Here is a 19151-nt window from a genome sequence, read left to right on the forward strand (position 1 = left end):
GGCTGCCAGTCTTTGGGATTAGCACTGCTGTGATTGCTCACTCCCAGAGTGAGAGCAACCCCACCCATCCCTATATGGGTCAGATAGGTCAGCAGTTTTCCTGAGCACTTTCCCTTGCACAGACTTCCCTTCAAGAAATGACTATTGGTCACTAAGAATGAAGAGCCAGATTGATGAGCAAATATATTCCTGAAGGAAGTGATATACCATATGTGCTCGATTTACAGTAATCCAGTGTCCCAAGGAATTAATGTGATGAGGATTTCATTCCATTCAGGGCCATTCATGGCAGTGGAACTGCCTGGCGCTAACTTTGAGTAGTTTATGGTACACAGCAACTTAGGCCATGGGGTGAGGGAGTTCTTTGGTGAGGTATTTGAAACAGCCACCTGAAGAGAAGGAATATGGAAGGAAGTGAACATTGGTGTGTATCCATTTTTTGGTTCTTCCTCTTGCTGCTTACAAAAGGGCTCCAAAGATGCCTACCTTCTCTCCACTATCTCCTCCTGTTTCCGGGCAGAGAGATAGCTCTGCTTCTCTTTGGAGCTTGTCAGAGCCAACTAACGTTTGCAGAGAGCTTGGTGGAAAGCACAGCAAGGCATGTAAATAAATAAGACAAAAAGTCCCTGCAGTATTCTAGTCTGCACTTAAAGGCCAAAAATGAGCACACTGCATTTGAATAGACAGTGACAGGAGCGGATGGTCTGTAGAAGATAGGATGCTGAGTAGAATTGGGGCGTAGGTATGAATTGTTCTTGCTTTCTTTCAATTGTAGTGAAGAAAGGAAACTTTAAGAAATGACTGCCGCAAAGGTAGGTACAGCTGTAGATTAATCTCTCTTCTGTGATCTTCACATCATTTCAGTTATTCCACATTAGCTGGCCACATGGGTTTAAGCCATTTGGGTTTAAGTGAGAGCAATATGTGGCTCTGGAGTTTCATTTCCTCCAGCTATTTCACTGTGACTACCTTAAATAGCTCTGCAAATTCATTTTTCTTGTCCGAGACCACAAGCATGTGCAATAAGTGTTCCAGAGCCGTGTAATTTTCTGCCTAAACTTTCAGGTTATCCTGGCAGCCTTCAGCTTCCTTGTGTAAATGAACAGCCCATTGGGTTGGTGGATTGGTGTTACATCAGTGCCTGCACTGCATTTTCTCATGACTAGAGCTTTACTTGTTTAGGCCTTTTCATAGGTAGTGCTCATCCCTCTCTTGCTGCCTGCCTGGATTCGAGCACAGGCTGGGAGCCCATCTGCCTCAACAGGGTCTTCAAAGCCTATCGCCACCTTGACAGAGAGCAGCAGAATCATTCTAGGAGGATCAGAGCAAACTGAGTGAACAAACAGGCAGCCACAAATAGGCAGCTACTTGTTTCGATTGTTGATATGTACCTAGCAGTTTCCTTCTCTTGTCATCCAAGGCTTTCAGCAAGCAAACAGCATTGAAATTTGATCTTTATTTTCCAGATAAAAACCTGTTAGTCATTGCTTGCTGGTGGTAGTTTCCTCTCTGTCAGTAATTTCCCCAGTCAAAAATGATGGCCTTAGCTAAGCTGAAAGTTACACTGTTATATATTAAACAAGTATTTCATTTTGTGAGTGGATTATTAATACCTGGAGCCATGACTTGATCTCTTGCTTACTCTTAAGATCATGGCCAGGGAAGCAAGTCCATGCAAAAGTGACGCTAGAAGTCCTGCTGCTGAAGAAATTTCAAGTGTTTATGTAGGACAACCTATCAATGGGCAGCACAGATGAAGATGTTACTTGCTCTTACAGTCAAGACTGGGGATAAAATTTAGCTAGTGTTCCACAAAATGCTTCCTACCAGTGGGTTTTGCTAGATAACTTAGTCCATATAGCAGACTAAGTTATTCTCTGCTTTTCCCCAAGTCTCCAGCATCTAGAACTCTTCGCCCAGTATTTTACTTGATATATTTTACCTTTTCTCTCTGCCCTTTACCTTACAACGTTCATCTTGGTACAGTAACAGGAACCACACATAGAGAGACATGAGTGGCAGAAGATAACTTATGAAGCATTTGCAAAGAAACAAAGCTAGCATGGCTAGATCAGATCTTACTTTCCTCACGTGTGTACCAGTCAACTACTCAAAACGGGATTTCTCTTATCACATTCCTCCATGAACTACCATTACATGGTGGTGGAGGCAGACTTGTTTTCAAGGTACTGATTTCCTTCTGTGTAGTAATAACTATCTGCGTTTATCTGGCGTTTTTCAGAGGATCTGTAAGTCACACAAATAAAAGCATTTCCAAGCTGACACCAGTTCCCAGGTAGCCCAGCTAGCAGTCTTTCTTCAGAGGGCCTTTTGACAAAGTTAGATCCACAGCTTGATCACAACAGAAACAATCTATATTTTTCGGTTTTTCTTCACAGATACCTTTGTCCAGAGACCTTCAAGACCATCCACAGAAACAGTCCACCACAATCCCCCAACCATTGAACTGTTGCATCGTTCTAGATCACCCGTCACCAACAATCACCGTCCATCACCAGATCCTGATCAGCGGCCACTGAAGTCCCCTATGGACAACACTATCCGTCACCTCTCCCCAGCTGACAGGGTGCCAGGGACAAGGCATCAGCAAGAGAACAACCACCAGGAGCCCTATCCCCTCTCAGTGTCCCCGATAGAAAACAACCACTGCCCACCTCCTTCCGAAGTGCTCCAGAAGCCCTCCAGCCCTCGCCAGGAGAACACCAGGGTCATCCAGCTGATGCCCAGCCCTATCATGCATCCTTTGATACTGAATCCCAGGCACTCCGATTTCAAACCGTCAAGGTTGTCTGATGATGGGCTGCACAGGGAGGTAAAGCCAATCAACCTGTCCCACCGGGAAGAGTTAGCTTATATGAACCACATCATGGTGTCTGTCTCCCCTCCTGAGGATCATGCAATGCCAATTGGAAGAATAGCAGGTAAGCGACACTCTCTAGGCTACACTGAAGCTGAAACTCTTCATTCATAACTTACCTTGCTGTATATTAATAGTTTCTCATTTCCTTTTGCCACTCTGTGACCTCAGACTTTACTGGCATTCAGCAAGTTTCACCACATCTGTGGTTTAGGCAGTTAAGTACAATTAAACGCATTTCATGGCAGGTAAGTAAAGATGTAGAGTGACTTACTTATGACCACAGAATGCATAATCAGGATTGAACAATTCGTGTCCTGACACTCAGTACCTCTCTGCCCATTAGAAATCCATTTGTTTCCCAAGACTTTTAATCTCCAAAGTCTTGTCCTGCAAGGGGCAATTTTCCAAGAGACATATTCATATTGGTGTCCAGTCCTACAGAAAGAGGAGCACTTTCTGCAAATGGCCTTTGAGGAAATGCAGTGTCAAATCCATTATTATGGTCATGGCAGGATTAGTGAGATCTCACCTCAGCGTCCTACTTTCTGGCCCTCCGGTGCGTCTCACTACTAGGACTGTCTCTTTTTACGGAAACAAAGTTACCTTTGTCCCAGGCAAACCACAGGCATTGTCTCACTTTTGTTATCGTAAATAACTGACATCACAACAGCCGAATCAGGAAGCTGAGGTTACAGAAAATGTATTTTGTACTTGAAAGGGAACTGTAAATAGATTGGGAGTGAGGAAAGGGGAGAATCCAACCACTTTAGAAATATGCTGAATGCCCCAATAACTAATTTATTTTCAGAGTCACCCAAAACATTCCACACATTTATGTCAGCAGCAAGCTTAAGTGATACTCAATTTGCTTAGGGTCTGACACATCTACAACCATGAATTTTAAAACACCTTGTTCATTTGTGTCCTTATATGCTCTAAATTTGTTAAAGATGCAGTGCTACCTCAGCGTTAATGAGGAAGATTCTCTATTTTGTTAAGACTTATCACTTTAAATTCAAAAAGGACATATCTTACCACCTAGCTAAACATTAATCACAACAAGGGCCATGATTCTTTCGCCTGGTAGAGAAATGGGTTACAGAAATTAATCTTGCGGCATTTTTGTCTGAATAACAATTGTCTCTCCCCTTTTGATTTTTATTGCCCACCCTAATCTTAGCAAGTTAAGAAATACACTTAATGTTATGGCAGAGAATATACTCTACTGGTTGTACCACTGGAGAATTTCTTTCTTTAAAGTACTACAGAAAGATTAGGGGTTCTTTCACTTTTTGTTTTTTAACAGGAAGCATTTGCTAAAAATGAAGCCTAGACTGGAAGGAATATAAGAAAAAACTATGCTTTTTTAATTTTTAAATTTAAATCCAGGAGTTTCCTTACATACATACCTGGGAATCTTTGGCTTCTGTATACATTGTGCACAAGGTCCAGCAACCCCAGCCCCGTAACTAGTACCCACACGGCCATCCATCCTTGTTTGTTTGCAGGGCAACAGTGGCCAAGCCCACGGTTGTTTTGGCATAACGCAGTTGCTTGGCAAATATGTGTAGCAGTTTAAAGTGTTGTATACAGGCTCTAGTTGCATGCTTAGCTGCCTCATTTGCAGTCCAGTGCTTAGTCCCACCAGTGCCTTGTTTTAAAGAGCAGGTGAAGTATTTCATGCTAAAAAACCTGAGGAGTACTCGTATGCTCAGTTCAGATGAGGGCAGTGCTCTAGGGCCAAGGTCGGGGCGGTTGTGTAGCTGGCGGTTGCTAGCATCTTAGATAACTACAGCTAAATTTGCCAGCCTACTTCCATCAGTACCCCGTGTCCTTTAATTGTAAACACAAATGAGCCTCGTTTGCTGTACAAGCACAAACCAGTGCTATTCTGGTTGGGTTCCAGTGGCTTCTCAACTGCAGCCAGGCTCCCCTAAAGAGCACATAGCCTCTTTAAAGGTGACAAAATCCAGATTATATCAAAAACATAGACAGCCCGCATTTCATATGCAAAGTCACCTCCATCTGTGCTGCTGAATTCAGTGGCAGCACACTTTGGCCTCCTAGAAGGAAATCACACACCGTTCTACCTACTTCCCCCCACCTCACACCCTTCAGTTTAGAGCTCTTGCCATAAAGTGAATTTATTTTAAGATATCTCTTTTCTATGTCAGTGTGAATTCCTTTTCCATTTGAGTGTCCTTATCTTCACTCACACTGCTATACTTAACATGGAGGGTTTTGATCAACCATGGCTTGCTGTTACAGTTTGACAGAGACCAAGAGAATTATAATGGTTAGGTTTTACACTGCAGACATACATCAGTACAGATGTATTGGTAAAAAAAAGTTTTTTAAAAAAATCACTGGTAGTATTTCCATTTTATGGATGAGTAAGAATGGTTGGTAAGGTAATGAAAAGATTTACCAATAGTCCAGTGGCAGAGCCAAGTGGTGGTGAGAAGAGAGCCTTGACTTTCTGTTGGCTTAACCATTTGCAAGCAGGTGATTTTCTGGGGGGGAGGGGGAGGGGCACTGATGAGGAAGAGCTACCAGGAAAGCCCTATGGGCTGCTGACTAGAACATTATTAGGCTGAGCTCCAAAACGTGTTCTATTCCTACCTCAGCTATTTTAAATTGTAAAAGGAATTCTTCCTGGACTTAGATACCCTGCAGCCTCATAAACCTGTTTACTTGTAGATAAAGGCTGGTTTTAAAAGCAATATGCAATTATTTGGTGCTGAGAAAGAAAACAATGTTTTCCCTTGCTGTTATCTGCAAATATTCTGTTTTCAGAAAGTTGATCAATAGAGCTCTGACTCTTTGTCGGACTTCCTGTCAGACAAAATAATGACCTCCACTTATTGACTGATTAGTCTTTCCTACCTTTTTATATAATATCGTTTCTCAAATTATTAGTTTTACTGGTAAGACATTTTCCCATTTATAGCAAAGAATTTCAAGTTGAAGGTCTGATTCTCTATTGCTCTAAGGCCATTAACACTTTTCTAGCAAAGTAAGAGGCATAAACTATCTTTACGTTACTCGTTAATGTCCCATATATTATTTATCAATGGCTAGAGTTGATTTTAAATATCAGGTCTAGCTATCTTCTCAACACAATAGGCATGTCTCTTTTCCGTAACTTTGTCAGAACTAGAGGTCGTAGTGTTGGGATGATGCAAAGGCAGATTTGTACCCCCTGCAGATACACCAGGTGAGGTTTATACTAGCTAACTCAGCATCAATAGTAATATAGCTGTGACATGCTTAAAAATATTAAAAATATCTCAGCGGGGTTTTCAGCAGAGGGGTGCGAGGGACAATTTTTCCCCCTGAAACCACTAATTAAAAGCAACAACAGCGTTTGCTGGTAGTCAGCTCCTAACTTAGACACTAGCAAGCAGGCACACCATCTGGCTGACCTTCAGCTCTGAATTTTCTAAACAGACCAGCTTGGTTCCCCACAAATTGTCTCAAAGGATTCCACTCTGTGGGAAAAAAAAGAAGAGCCATAGCTATTTTTTTACACAGTTGCAGTTTCAGTCAAGAGAGATGCTTGAAATTAGCTCTTCTGCAGAATGGAAATTCCACTCTCCGTGCACCTCTAACTGGGAGGGTTTTGTTATCAAACATTGTAGGACTTTGATATCTCATAAAAGGTACTTCCCCAAGGTACAAGGCGAGGCAAGGGTTATTGCGTTGGCAGGCATTCTGAGTGCGTCATGGCTGCGGCATGCACAACACCCATGGCGAACCACACTCCCAAGAAATCCTCCTTGCAGCCATGCCGAAATTCTGCGCCCGCTGACTTCCTTGGGAGCGCTACCATTGACTTCAATCAGGGCAGGTTTTCACCACAAGGCTATGTTTAGGTTTCAAAAATACCCTTTCTCAGATACCTAGGTCCACCTCAGCTTGCGAGCTGGGGAAAATGGGAAGTGACATCTTAGCTCGGACCATCAAGCTGTCAGTTGCCTAAAGGAAGACAGGGGAAGCCCTGCAAGAGGCAGTTAAGGGATTATCTGGCTACAAGAGGGTCAGTTTCTTCCTAACTTTCATCACATTGAGGTTGGCTTATAAACATTGGAATTAATCTAATGACATGTTAGAAATTAGCTCACTTTTGATTCAGTCACTTAAAACTCATTAGTACCTTTCTGGCTGTTTCTGCCTAGGGGAGGTACATTGCCAGGCAGGTGCCTCGCAGTTCCAGTGCCCAGGGTCTTTTTCTATCCTAGCTCTCTGGGACTGAAAAGCTAGTTTGCTAATCCACAGCAGCCAGTGGCTGTGAAGCTTCGGGATACAGATTTGACTACCTTTACTCTAGCACTGCCTGGCCTCCAGCACGGCTACTAGCAGAATGACTGCGCAGGTGGGAAAGGTGAGGTGCCGGGGAGCAGTGGTAGTTGCAGCTGGACAGCCCTCAAGGGCTCAGTGTCCTCTTGGAGTTGGAACCCAACAAAACCCATTAAGAGCTCTGCTCACCCCGGGCAAATCCGAAGGCAGGCCTATCAAACTGGTGCAAGTAATTGGGAAGAGTGAGCGGAGCTATTCCTCTGCAGAGCCCCACCCTGTGTATTGCTTTTGATTTTGCTCTGCACTCAGGAAAAAGGATTTTAAAGGCAGGTGAGTCTCTCATGCCTGTTGTTGTCTATTACTATGCTGGTCTTATCAGCTGGGTTACCTTAGCAACTAGGCTCTATTTATCTTCACAACCTGCCAGATTTGCTTCTTCCCCTTCAGGAGTCTGAGGAAAAGCCAGGTAATGTTTAAACTGTTCAGAGGCACAGTGTCTACTACTGTTTTGGTTTGGACCATAAAACTATTGACTGCGGTAGGAATGAGGCCAGACGAGATTCTTACCCTGCTAAAATCATGAAAGAAATCTACCTCCAGCTCCGCGTCTGACTTGCTATCCCTGCCTCAGTTTCTCAGTGTGCCACGAGTCCGGAGAATACAGAGGCATATAGCCTGAACCTCACTGCTCGTAGCAAGACACGTATAAGCAGCTTCTCAATAAAAGCAATCTGATTGCCGAAACTGAAATGCAGTCCCCTGTTGAGAGCACATCAGCTATGAATGACTCACATTTTACTAAAACCTGCAAAAGTGTTTACAACGGGTGTAGGCTATGTGCTTGCTCTGAGCGTGGGGATGTCTCCCATCCTAAAGCTCAGTGAGGATAGTAGTTTTGTTGTTTTATGTGGGGAGAGAGGTTGGAGAGGGCAACAGGATCAGGGATTCTCCTCCCTCTTTGTTTAAAAAAACTTAATCACTTCTCATAAACTTGTGTAGGAGGGGAAAAGACAGGAGGAGTTAGCTGAGTGAATCTTTCACAAACCAAGTGCTTAAAAAAACCTCTGAATCAACTCATATTCATTTTTTAACTTTGGAGTTGAGTTGGAAGGCTGCTTTAAAGGGAAGATAAGAAAAAACAAATTCAACTTGTTGAGCTATTAAATTAGTAACACTAGACATTTAGCGCTTGAGCGTTGCAAGGTGCTGCACTTCAAAACACAGGCAACTTGGTGACCAGCTTCCCCTCAACCTACCTACTAGGACCAGAGTCCCAGAGTCCAGTTTACTCTGCCTTTTTCAATGTGACATTTATGTCTATGTCAAGTTATAGGGTGATTTTTTTTAGCTGACATATCAGCAAAAATCCTCTATATGATTGCAGTTACACCACAATAGCTTGTTTTCCTTCCTGTACAAATTAGCTATACAAGAGCAGTTACTGTACGATGACATCTACTGGGTGTTAGGGAGGGATGGTGGGAGAGGAGGCAGAGAAGAATTATGCCTGGGTAGTAAGGGGAGAACCCTCTCAACAACTAAGCACAACTTGTGAGTTAAAAGTTTTACAGCAGCTGATATGTTAACTGTCACATAAAAGATGCAGCTTCCTGTTCCATTTGCTTATTACTGTTCGCAGTACAGTAGTATCTATAGGCTCTATTGTGCTACAGTCCCTGCCCCAAAGAGTTTACTGTCCAAACAGACAAGTTAAATATAAGGAAAGGAAGGGCACAGAAAGGTGAAAGGCGTTTTGAGTTCCACCACTGGTCATAAGCAGAGTGGGAAATAGAGAGCTACACTGCCTAGCAAAATAAAAGTATGCATTAAAATGTATCAGTAAGACACTATCTGATCAGTCTGTCACTCAGGGTTTTAGGTTAACTCCAGATACTAGTGACTAGTAACACTTTTTGCCTTACCTTGCAGATTCCAATTCGTTTAAAAAAAAAAAAAGTATTATTCAGTTTAAAAATGGGGGCATCCAATACTCTATACCCTGCTCAATCTGATATTCTCCTGTTTTTGTTCTTCACTAGACCTCTCATCATGATGGCAACCCAAGCTAGCCATAAACCTAAGAGGCTGGGCACATAACTCACGCCGAGCTACCTGTTGCTGCTTTTGACTACTGCAGCATTTAAAGCTAATCGTAATGTTTCTGTAGTGCATTTACTCCTGTGTCAATGCTGCAGTCACATTGTCCACACAAAAGCAGAACCTGCCCAACTGTGTGCACATCTGCTATTGGGACAATAACTTGGATTCATGAACCCCGATAGGTTTTTCTGGTCTTTTCTTTGATTATGGGTTGTCTACATGGGTAAGTCAGTGAGCACAATAGTTATTATTAGTAAAGGCTTGAACCTGATTCCCTCATATGGACATTTGTTTGTTGGTAAGTGACTTTGTTCCAGACTGACAAGACTGCTTTATGAGTGGAAAACAACTTCTGGAAGAAAGTCACTTACCGTAGGCAGACCTACTGTGTCACTTGATATTGGGAAGAGCCTGCACCAGTCAGATTCCTTATATGGACCAGCCCTCAAGCCTACTATCCATCCAACAGGGTGCATCGCTATTTGGTTTATTACTATCCCCCCTTCCAGAGTTGCATCATGAACTTCACTATGGTGAGTTCTTAAACAAGCTGCAAATGATTGCTCTATCCTCCTTTGCAGAGGAGGAGCACTGACGGACCAAGCTGTAGACTTACCTTTTGTCATATGCTTCCTAACAGGTATTCTGTGTTTTTCTGAGAAAGCACATACCATTGCTAATGCTGTGGGAGTCTACCTGTAGACGTGCCTGAAACTGCTATCTTCACTAGTGTCATGAGGCATGACCCCCGCAGGGTTTGACAGCATAGCACTGACTGGTGTTCAGCATGCCTTTTGTATGCGCAGCCTTTATCTGGGGGCAGCTGTGACAAGACCCACCTCCAGTCTCAGCTACTGAACAGTCACAATCCACAGCCTGATAAACTACAGAAAACCAAAACAGTGGTTCACTTTAGCATGCTAAACTGTAAGTGTGTAAGTGTGGTGGTTCAGTGCCTGCTTTCTGGGCAGCTCCTCCCATAGGGCAGAAACCCATTCAGACAAACCAGAACCTGCAAATCCTGGTGTAGGCACGGCCTGTCACTCCCATTTGGATATGGCCATGATAATGCCACTGGCCTTGTTTAATCACTTGCTGTTGCAGTCATGTACACTTTTATATTTGCAGTGTAGGGTCGCATCTATTTCCAGGCCCTTGTGGAAAGCCAGGCTGCTATAAAGGGAGTGAAGTATGGATGAGAATCAAGCTCCTAGAGTTCACTTCCATAGGAAGAGTTTTTGTTATGACCTTGAGAATCATCTTAAAATGGCATTAACAATTAATTCCAGCATGAAAGCGTGCCTTCCCTGCCAATTTAACTAATGGCGCTCCAGCAATAGCTGAATGGCAATAGCTTGAATAGGTAGTTTCAGATTTTCTGTAAAACGTCTTGCTTTACAGCCACCTCGTCTTACTACGCAGTTAGAAAAGCAGAGATTCCAGTCAGGGCTTGTTCTGGTCAACTCAGAAGCTAGGAGTGACCAAGCCCTTGGAAAGTGCAGTCATTTAGCCTTCAGCCTTCTCATTACTGTATTGTGGCATCTACATGCCGTGGCTAGACAGATTTGATAAGTGGGTTCTGAGTACCCTTAACCTCTCCTGAGGTCAGCAGGATGTTAAACACTTCAAGAATTTAACCTTTTTGTGAAAACATGACCCTTTATTTTCCCTGTATATTGCACACTTTCTTCAGGCTAGAGTTGTGTCGGTAATTCAGATTTTGATCTACAAAGCAAACTTGCATCACTTTGAACCCTCTTAGTTAAACTGGGAAAATACACCACAGTGTTGACAGTACACTATTCTCTTCAGAGACAGGCTTATTTAAGTCTAGTTTTAACGCTAGTCCATTAGAAGTGGCATACAAAAGTTTATGCCAGTTTACATGAATTCAAATTCACACCTTTAAACTGGTAAGAGTCCAATTATAGGGAAGTTCTCAGCAAACATATTTGTTTTCCATTTCTGTTGAAGGAAGGGGAGAAAGAGAGAATGGCCATGTCTAAATGTGGAGATGTAACCCCACATGTTAGTTTTCCATAGGAAGGCTATCCGAAGTGGCATGTTTATCGCTTATGAAGACATCCTTTCAGGAGAGACTTCATGGGAACACGTGGGACCTGAGACTTCATGGGAACACCCCAGGAGCACATCCTCCAGGCATGCTCCCAGAGAGACTCTGGGTTTTCTCATGGAGCACAGAAGTGAGACAGGAATCTCCTGCAGACGAGAGACAGTAGTCCCATGACGACTGATTTTTCTACTGTTGAAAAAAACCCCAGCTCAGATGCATCACGAGTGTAAACCCAAGGGTGAACTGAACTTGTGATAGAAGACACTGGAGCTTCTCACATTGTGAGATCAAGAATTATTACCCTTGTTGGGAATGCCTTTGCTGTAGTAAAGTCACTCCTCCTCTTTCCCACTTCTCTAAAGTATAATTCAGAAGATGAAGTTGTGTCCCTTAACTCCTCCACAGTGCTCCATTAAAGTGTTTGGCCAGTTTTCCGATGTCAGACAAGATGTCAGGTGTTTGTAGGAGGACATTCAGGTGCACATGAACAGACACAGGTTGAATCTCTCTTCCTTTTCCTAATGTTGCCCCTCACGAGCAATAAAAGTGAGGAAAAGCCACAGGAGGATCAGAGGCAGATTTCTTTAGCAAGATAAAGGGAAGAGTACTCTCTACCACTGAGGTGGAACAGGAGAAGAACAACAATTGAAACTAATACTGGAAATACCTGTCTGTTTGGTGGGGAAGGGTCAGGGGAACAGGACAGGGAAAATCACATTTCTTTGTGCAGTACACTGTAGCTTCTTCTGAGGATGCAAGTTCTTCGCCTGCCAAACAAAAACAGAGATCATGGCTGCAAATACCTTTCTGCCCTTTGTTAATCTTTAATGTCTTGTGAATTAAAGTTTCAACTGTCCTTTCCCAGGCCCTGGTCCATCCATTAGATATTCTTTGTGAGTTGAGCACTCTTTTCTACAACCACGAGGCGTATGAACCTTTCTGAGCCTCCTCTCCGTCACACATTTTCACTGGTGAAGACAAAGCTTGGCCTCACCTTGCTGCATTACCTCCACAACATCATGGCAGAGCTGTTCACAGCGTCACAGCCTCAGGTTTCTGTTCTCCTCTGGCCCGATCTCCCCCTCTGCATTTGGGTGCAAGACAGAAGCAATGTGTAACCTTTGCACTGTGTGATCTGGCAACCTCTTTCCTCAGCCCCAGCTTGGATTTACTCAGCTGAACAGTTGTCTGTCAAGAGATTTCTCCGCACAGAAACATTGGCTTTACTGTACCAGCATCCGGCTTCTAACAACAGCCAACATTCAAGGCAAAGAAACTCCTTTCCCCTCAGTAACCTGGGCACAGGTTGCCATACAGGGATGAGCAGGACTCAGAGCCATTTAACCTCTGAATCATGAGACTCCTTCAGGTTTTGAGGGTTTTTTTTTTTGTAGCTCTGTCTGCTAAAATAAATACAACATGGAATTAAATAGATATTGAGGCTGGATTTTACAGAACTGTCTCAACACAGCGGTAATCCTACTGCAGTATTTCTTTCTTTCTGAGTGTGCTCCCCTTTCTTTTCCTAGTCTTTTTTTTTGCTATAGAAAAGGCTTTCAGCAAAAATAAAGGAGCTGACCTGATGTTCAGCCCCAGCCATGTGCGCTCCTTTGCCCCATCTTCATTTTGCCTCCCTCTCCATTTGTGAAATGAGAACAAGTTAGTCGAGTTGTTCTCACCATGCCCTTGAAACAAATTACAGTATCAGCCATCCTGATGAGCTTCATGTACCAGTTGAATAGCCTGAAGGTCCACTTGGCTTGTCCAGAAAGCTCTATCTATCTGTTGCACAATTTAGGATGTGGTTAAAATGCAATTAGAGCTCATCTCCATAGCAAGCCTAAACCAAGTCAGGTCTCAACAGTTCTCTCCCTGGGTTTTTTTTTTTTTTTCCATGCAAGGCCATTAACCATTATGATTTTTTCATTCTGTCTTCAGTTTAAACAAATCTAGGTACCCCAAAGTAGTATCGTCTTCTCAGAGACTTACTGACCTTCTTGGGCAAAGGAGATGATCCCATTCTGGGCCTCTCTCTCTTTCCTCCCCGTCCTACCACCATAGTCCTGCCACCTGCTCTGTGCTGGCTGTAGCACTCAGCAGACCTTCCCGCAAGCAGATTCAGCTCTCAAATGGCAGAAAGCTGGCCACTATTTTTTGCTAGGTTTGTTTTCTTCTGTTAAAGTGATTTAAGACAACTCACAGAGAAGCCTAGCAAACATCAGAGCCAGCACAAGATAAGCAGCAGGAGGAAGGAAAGGTAAAATGGAAAGGAGATCAGGACCTCCTCCTTTCCAGCAGCAATGGTCAGCTGATTTTCCAGTTCATAGTTTTGATAGGCTGACTGTCATGAGTAGCACCACGTTAGCAGTCCTGACTACACTTCAGGCGTGCTTACAGAAACCAAGATACCAAAGGTGCTTCTAGAGACGTTCTGTCTGTTAGCCTCAGTTGTGAACAGCTGTTTGCATTATATTTGCTGCACTGTGAACAAATGCAGTTGAAGCACAAATCACCATGTCAAAAAGGGCGCCTGAGCTTGGGAGAACTCTTCAGCTGGTAGAAATCACAGAACCATTCAAATAAAATGATATCATGCTGGAGAAATTTTAGGCTAACCTACTCAGCAAGGGGTAAGTCCTCAGCTGATGTCAGAAGGAGTATGACAAAGTTTTTTTGGCCTGAGCTCTTGCTCTGCGAAGCCATGCTAGTTTCCAAGCCAGTCATCAGCCAGATTGAATGCATTTTATATAATGATCTTCAGCGCAATATGTGGGTGGGTCTTGTAAAACATTTCTGTGGTTAAGAGAGAGGATTTTGGTATTCAATACATGAAGAGAGCTAGCTCTGCTTCTGGGCCATGGGCCTCACTTAAACAACAGGGATCTCAGAGGCAGTGTATGTTCTGCGAAATCCTGTGGTGCAGGAGAATCTTACATTTTGAACAAAAGAGATTTTTAGCATATATATACCTATACTATTAAAAGCATTATTTAGTCAAAGGAAGCACAGATTAAGAATTATCTCACATTGCAACATCAGGACCACCAGCCAGACATCTACCTGGGACAAATGATATTAGAGAAGTCCTTTTCTAATGGCTGGCCAAGCTAGGAACCTAAAGTCCATAATGTTGAACTTATAGATGAGTATGAGATGATATTTCAGGTCTAAGGGGATATATGTGTTACTGTCATATAGTCTTTAGGAAGTATTTATGTTCCAATGTTGATTTATGTGTATAATCAGAAGGCTTTGCCCATAGACTTAGAGAGTATTTGAAATAAATAATCTGTAATTTGCTTTTGCGCACAAAGTGTCTATTTGATTGTCACATGGGTTTCATAACATTATTACCTTCTCCCGTTTCATAGCATTACCAAAGAAGTGCTGTAAATGTGGGCAGTGAACAGACCTTTTCATCCAGAGAAGAGAAATTGAGCCTCACCATGCCAAGGAGGAGTGGCTGAGGCTTGGGCGCTCCTGCCACATGAAAGGAGGGTTAAAACTAAGGCGAGGAGGGAGATGGGCTGCTCTCAGAGGGTTTAAAGTCAGCAACGGCTGTTTGTAGGAGAGTTTTCTTCCCACTCCTCAAACCCAGCCTCTCTTTGTGCCTCCTTTCCCCGACCCTCACCAGGGCTGTATAGCTGCCTGTTTTTCCTGTGCCCGGTGCCAGCCTCGGCAGCAGGGCAGCAGCCAGGAGCCTTGGTGAGGTAGGCAGCCCCCAAGGCTTTTTTCTAGCTCTGCCGAGTTTGGGACTGTACAATATGTGGCTGTTAGTAGCAGGAGTCTGAGACTGCTGCCTCTTGCACGTGTATGGCAGTGTTGCAGGGGACATTGGAGAACTGGCTAAGTTCTCTACATCTTACCTCTGCCTTTTATGTTAGTATAAAAATCCCTCTAAGAGCATTAACCACAGGAAGAAAGTTGTAGCCATGCCCCTCTGTTTGAAGATACAGTTTGCCCTGTTTCTCCTGCTAATTGCATAGTTCAGTCTTACCCAGGAGTACAGCTGAGGAAATGGTGGGGCATTTCTGTGTCCCACCCACCTTCTGCTTTCAGGACCCCTGTTGCATTGCTGGAGCAGCTCACACCGTCTTCCTACTTTGGCTAGGTTGTTTGATACTGCAGCTCCTTAAAGCATCTCAGTCCCACATTTTGCACAAAGTGCTCTATTAAGCGTTGGACTGTACAAAGTTCAGCCATCTGAGTTCACTTAAAAAAAAAAGTTTATATATGTGTGCGGGGTGGGAGGGGGGATGATGTTTCCTTGTGCTACAGAGACATAGTTACTTTCTAAGTAAGCCTGTTTTAGCCAAGAGGCAGGAAATTGCAGTGTGCCCAAACAATTTAGGCACCAGCCCTGGCTCAGCTTCCTTATTGGATCTCTCACATTTTTAAACTTGCTGGGCCCCAGCAACATCCCGGTGCTTTCTTGCTCATTAGCCAGCGCACGCCCTATGGAGACTCCCCTCGTGTGACCACTCCTTTGGAGGCCTTCTGACAGCCAAAGCAAATGATTTAGGCTTCATGGGGTCATTAACGCCATCCAGATTTTCCTCAAACAAGTGATTTACGCTTATGAAACAGCCATACACATACAAGTCCCTCTCTTAATTTCTCCAGCCTTCACAGAAATACATTTAACGGTTTGACCTTCCTTAAGGATGCAGCTTTCTGGATTGTCTTCACCAGCTTTCTCTTTTCCCAGTGGAGAAGTTCCCTTCAATAGCATTTTCTAGCATTGCCTCTTTGTGGCTTTTCACCAATCTCACGGGCTGCATTCAAATTGGCTCTAGTATACGCCAAATTCATGACACGGGGTAAGAGTCATTAAATAGTCTTTGACGTGTAGTCTCTAACAAAGACAGTCTCTACTGGCCTAATAATGGCAGATTATTTAGTTGCTGCTCCTGTGTTAGTCAGGAAGAGCCCTCCAGGACTTCATTCCTTTTTGCCCTGCAATTTATGGAGAAAGATACCCACCATGTAAGTCATACATGGTTAAAAGCAAAAAAAGCTGAGTGTCTATGCTCAGATTCCTAAAGCTCTCCCATTTGAAACTTGAATCAAGGCTAATTGATTTAGCTGCTCTGCAAACTAGGAGCTCATACATTTGACTGAATTTCTATAGCTCAGTAAGCTACCATACTTCAGCTGGTCCACAGTAGCTAGCAGAGTGCACGCTCTTAGCTCTCAGCAGAGGTGAGAGGAAATGCAGTGAGCCTAAATCTTTTCTACTGATGTTTAAAGCTAATGCTTTTTATTTCCTATGTGCAGTGGCCTAAGACACAGTTACCACAATTGAGTTGATGCATGCCAACTAATCAAATTATTGCAGCTCATATATCAGTCATATATCTAAATCCTGTTGATTGACAAGTGTAGCTTTTGAAGACTAGATTTTAAGTGGTCTTAAGAGCCAAGCAGAATTTTCAAGATCACTAAATTCTTGTTGAAGCAAACAGAGATTTAGACGCCTAAGATACTTGGGTATTTTTTGCAAATTCCACCAGCCTACTAAATACCTTTGCAAGTCTGAGCAGCTCAGTCAGTTTAGAATCTGGGATGGGGCCCTTGATCACTTGGGTCTTTCTTGTGAAGATCTGAAGATGCAGGTCTAAGTAAGTTCTCCTCATTTGAGGAATATTTATATTCAAGCTTAGCTTGAATCCGTTCTAAAAATTAAGTGAGCAACCAAAAGCAAACCTGCACCCTGCACTTGACTGCCACCTCTTCTCAGAGTCTGAAGCTCTGTTGTTAGTCCAATAATTTTCCACACAGACATTTTGGGCTGGTTTTTGTGTGTGGTTTTTTTTTTTTCTTTTGCAAAGAGGAGGCATAGGATCTGTGTGTGTGTTTTTGGGGAGGGAAGTTATCGTAGCCAATGAGAAATAACCAAAGTCATTATGATAAACTAGAATTTACTTGCTAGCCACACTTAAGTAAGTGTGCAGCCCTGGCATAGCACGATGCACATAGCATGTGCAATTCCAGTCAGCCTTCAAGGAGACATCAGCTTCTTAAAACTCTTCTAGGGGCCACTGTATAGAGGACATTAGGAGTCTGTCATTCCCTTCAGCAAGAGTTGGATTTATGCACCTGGGAATTTTTCTATAGCAGAGTTACAGCAATATACTACTGATTATAAATAATACTGCACGTTGCAAATAATGAAATGAAAGTAAAGTTTAGAGCAAGTCATATCTCAGCAGAACTGTAAATATTAGCTAGAAGTTACTATAATCAGAAGATATCTACCTCAGGTTATGTATTTGGGAATATAACAGAGTCTGACATTCATTTGCCTCTGGCTTGCAAAGATCCAGACAGCACGAGGCCCACTGTAGGAACGCCAGCCCTCCAGGCAACCCCATTCCAGGTCCACCCTGGAAGCCCACCCATTCCAGGACTAGCAGTAGCGGCAGAATCAAAATCAAATGACTGACCAGGCAGATTTCCTAGAGTCTCTCCTGAGGGGGTCATATGCCAGTCAACACTCCACCAAACCTCCAGGACAGTCTGAAAGCATTGGTTCAAGAACAAACCCATCCGCCCTTCCTCTCTTCCTTCAGGTTTCTAACAAATTCCTGCCTTCACCAAATACTTTCTCTTTTTCCCTGACTAATATCTGTTAAGCAAATATTTTCCACTTTGAAACCATTCCCCTCAAGACAGACATCTCTTACAGATGAGGTGGGGTCAGACGAAGCCCGCAACAGGTTTGTTAGCCTTGTGGGGGAGCTTGTAGACCTCACCACAAGCCACAGAGTCGTTCCGATACAACTGACTGAAATAATTCCAGGAGCTTGGCTATGGGGAGAGCTTTCATACCTCCTGGTATGTTGGGGGTCAGAGTGGAGTTTACAGAAATGACCTAATTCAGCTCCCACTGAATTCAGTATGCAGCTTTTGGCCAAAACACCATTCCTGCCACCTTCAAATGCAACTCTAATAATCATCATCAGTTACCCAACTTTCCAGTTCTTCCCCCTAGGTGGAATGTGCTTTTTGTGCATAGAGTCCAATTAGCAGGTTAAAAATGTTTCCCATATGGCGGCATACTGCTCACTGGTGGTTTGTGCCGTGGTGAATGAGTCACAGCTGGCCTAGAGAATCAGGTCACCTTTACAGTGTTTGTAATGAAGAACTGGACAATAGCAAAGCATGGAGCTCTTTGGAAAAAGCTATCTAAAACAGTGAATTCAAAATGAACTGTTGACCTAGACTATGCAGATTATGTTGTTAAACTTAGCACAGATTACATAGGAGAAAAAAAAACTCTGGTAGTTTTCAGAATGCACCAGTATTACCAACTCCGATCAAATTGTAAAATATGTCCTGGGGAGTCAAAAACAGTGGAATGGAAGAAAAAGGTAAAGGAAAGGGAAAAAAAGGATGGTTAAAGTTTTTTTTAAATTAAGAATCTTGCATTTAATTTTTTTTCTATACAGCCTTTCATTGAAAGAATTCAGGAAATAACTATTTGTGTGTCAAGGATCCACCTATGTGGGCCCTTATTAATTACTATGTGTATTATCTGAGCATGTCCCACATTATTTAAAAGAACAACCAACACCAGAACAGAATCTCCCTTCCTTTGTTCCTTGTAGATGAAATGTAGAGAAGACAGTTTTTTTCTAATGTATGCATGCTTAAGAGACTAACTGGATGTGTGTGAAAAATTATTGATGGAGAGGTTATCAAAGAACTGGTTTTGTGAATTCTCTAGAGAAAAGATGACATAAATAGATAAAGTGTTAGTCTGAGACATCCACACTCTACTTCACACTCTTCTAC

General features: G+C 43.1%; 1 protein-coding gene across 6 annotated transcripts in view; it reads left to right on the forward strand.

Annotated features, from left to right (window-relative positions):
* Positions 1 to 19151, forward strand: part of ETV6 (ETS variant transcription factor 6) — a 137102-nt gene that overhangs the window by 108485 nt on the left and 9466 nt on the right. For 5 of the 6 annotated variants that reach the window (XM_068952947.1, XM_068952957.1, XM_068952966.1 and 2 more), the window contains exon 5: positions 2400 to 2942. In XM_068952947.1, coding sequence (XP_068809048.1) covers positions 2400 to 2942 — 543 coding nt within the window. Of the gene's footprint in view, positions 1 to 2399; positions 2943 to 11373; positions 14646 to 19151 lie in introns of those variants that run through there. The other variant, XM_068952974.1, reaches the window with a different exon arrangement.

This window comes from Struthio camelus, chromosome 1, assembly GCF_040807025.1.
Source record: "Struthio camelus isolate bStrCam1 chromosome 1, bStrCam1.hap1, whole genome shotgun sequence".
NCBI classification, from domain to species: Eukaryota; Metazoa; Chordata; class Aves; order Struthioniformes; family Struthionidae; genus Struthio; species Struthio camelus.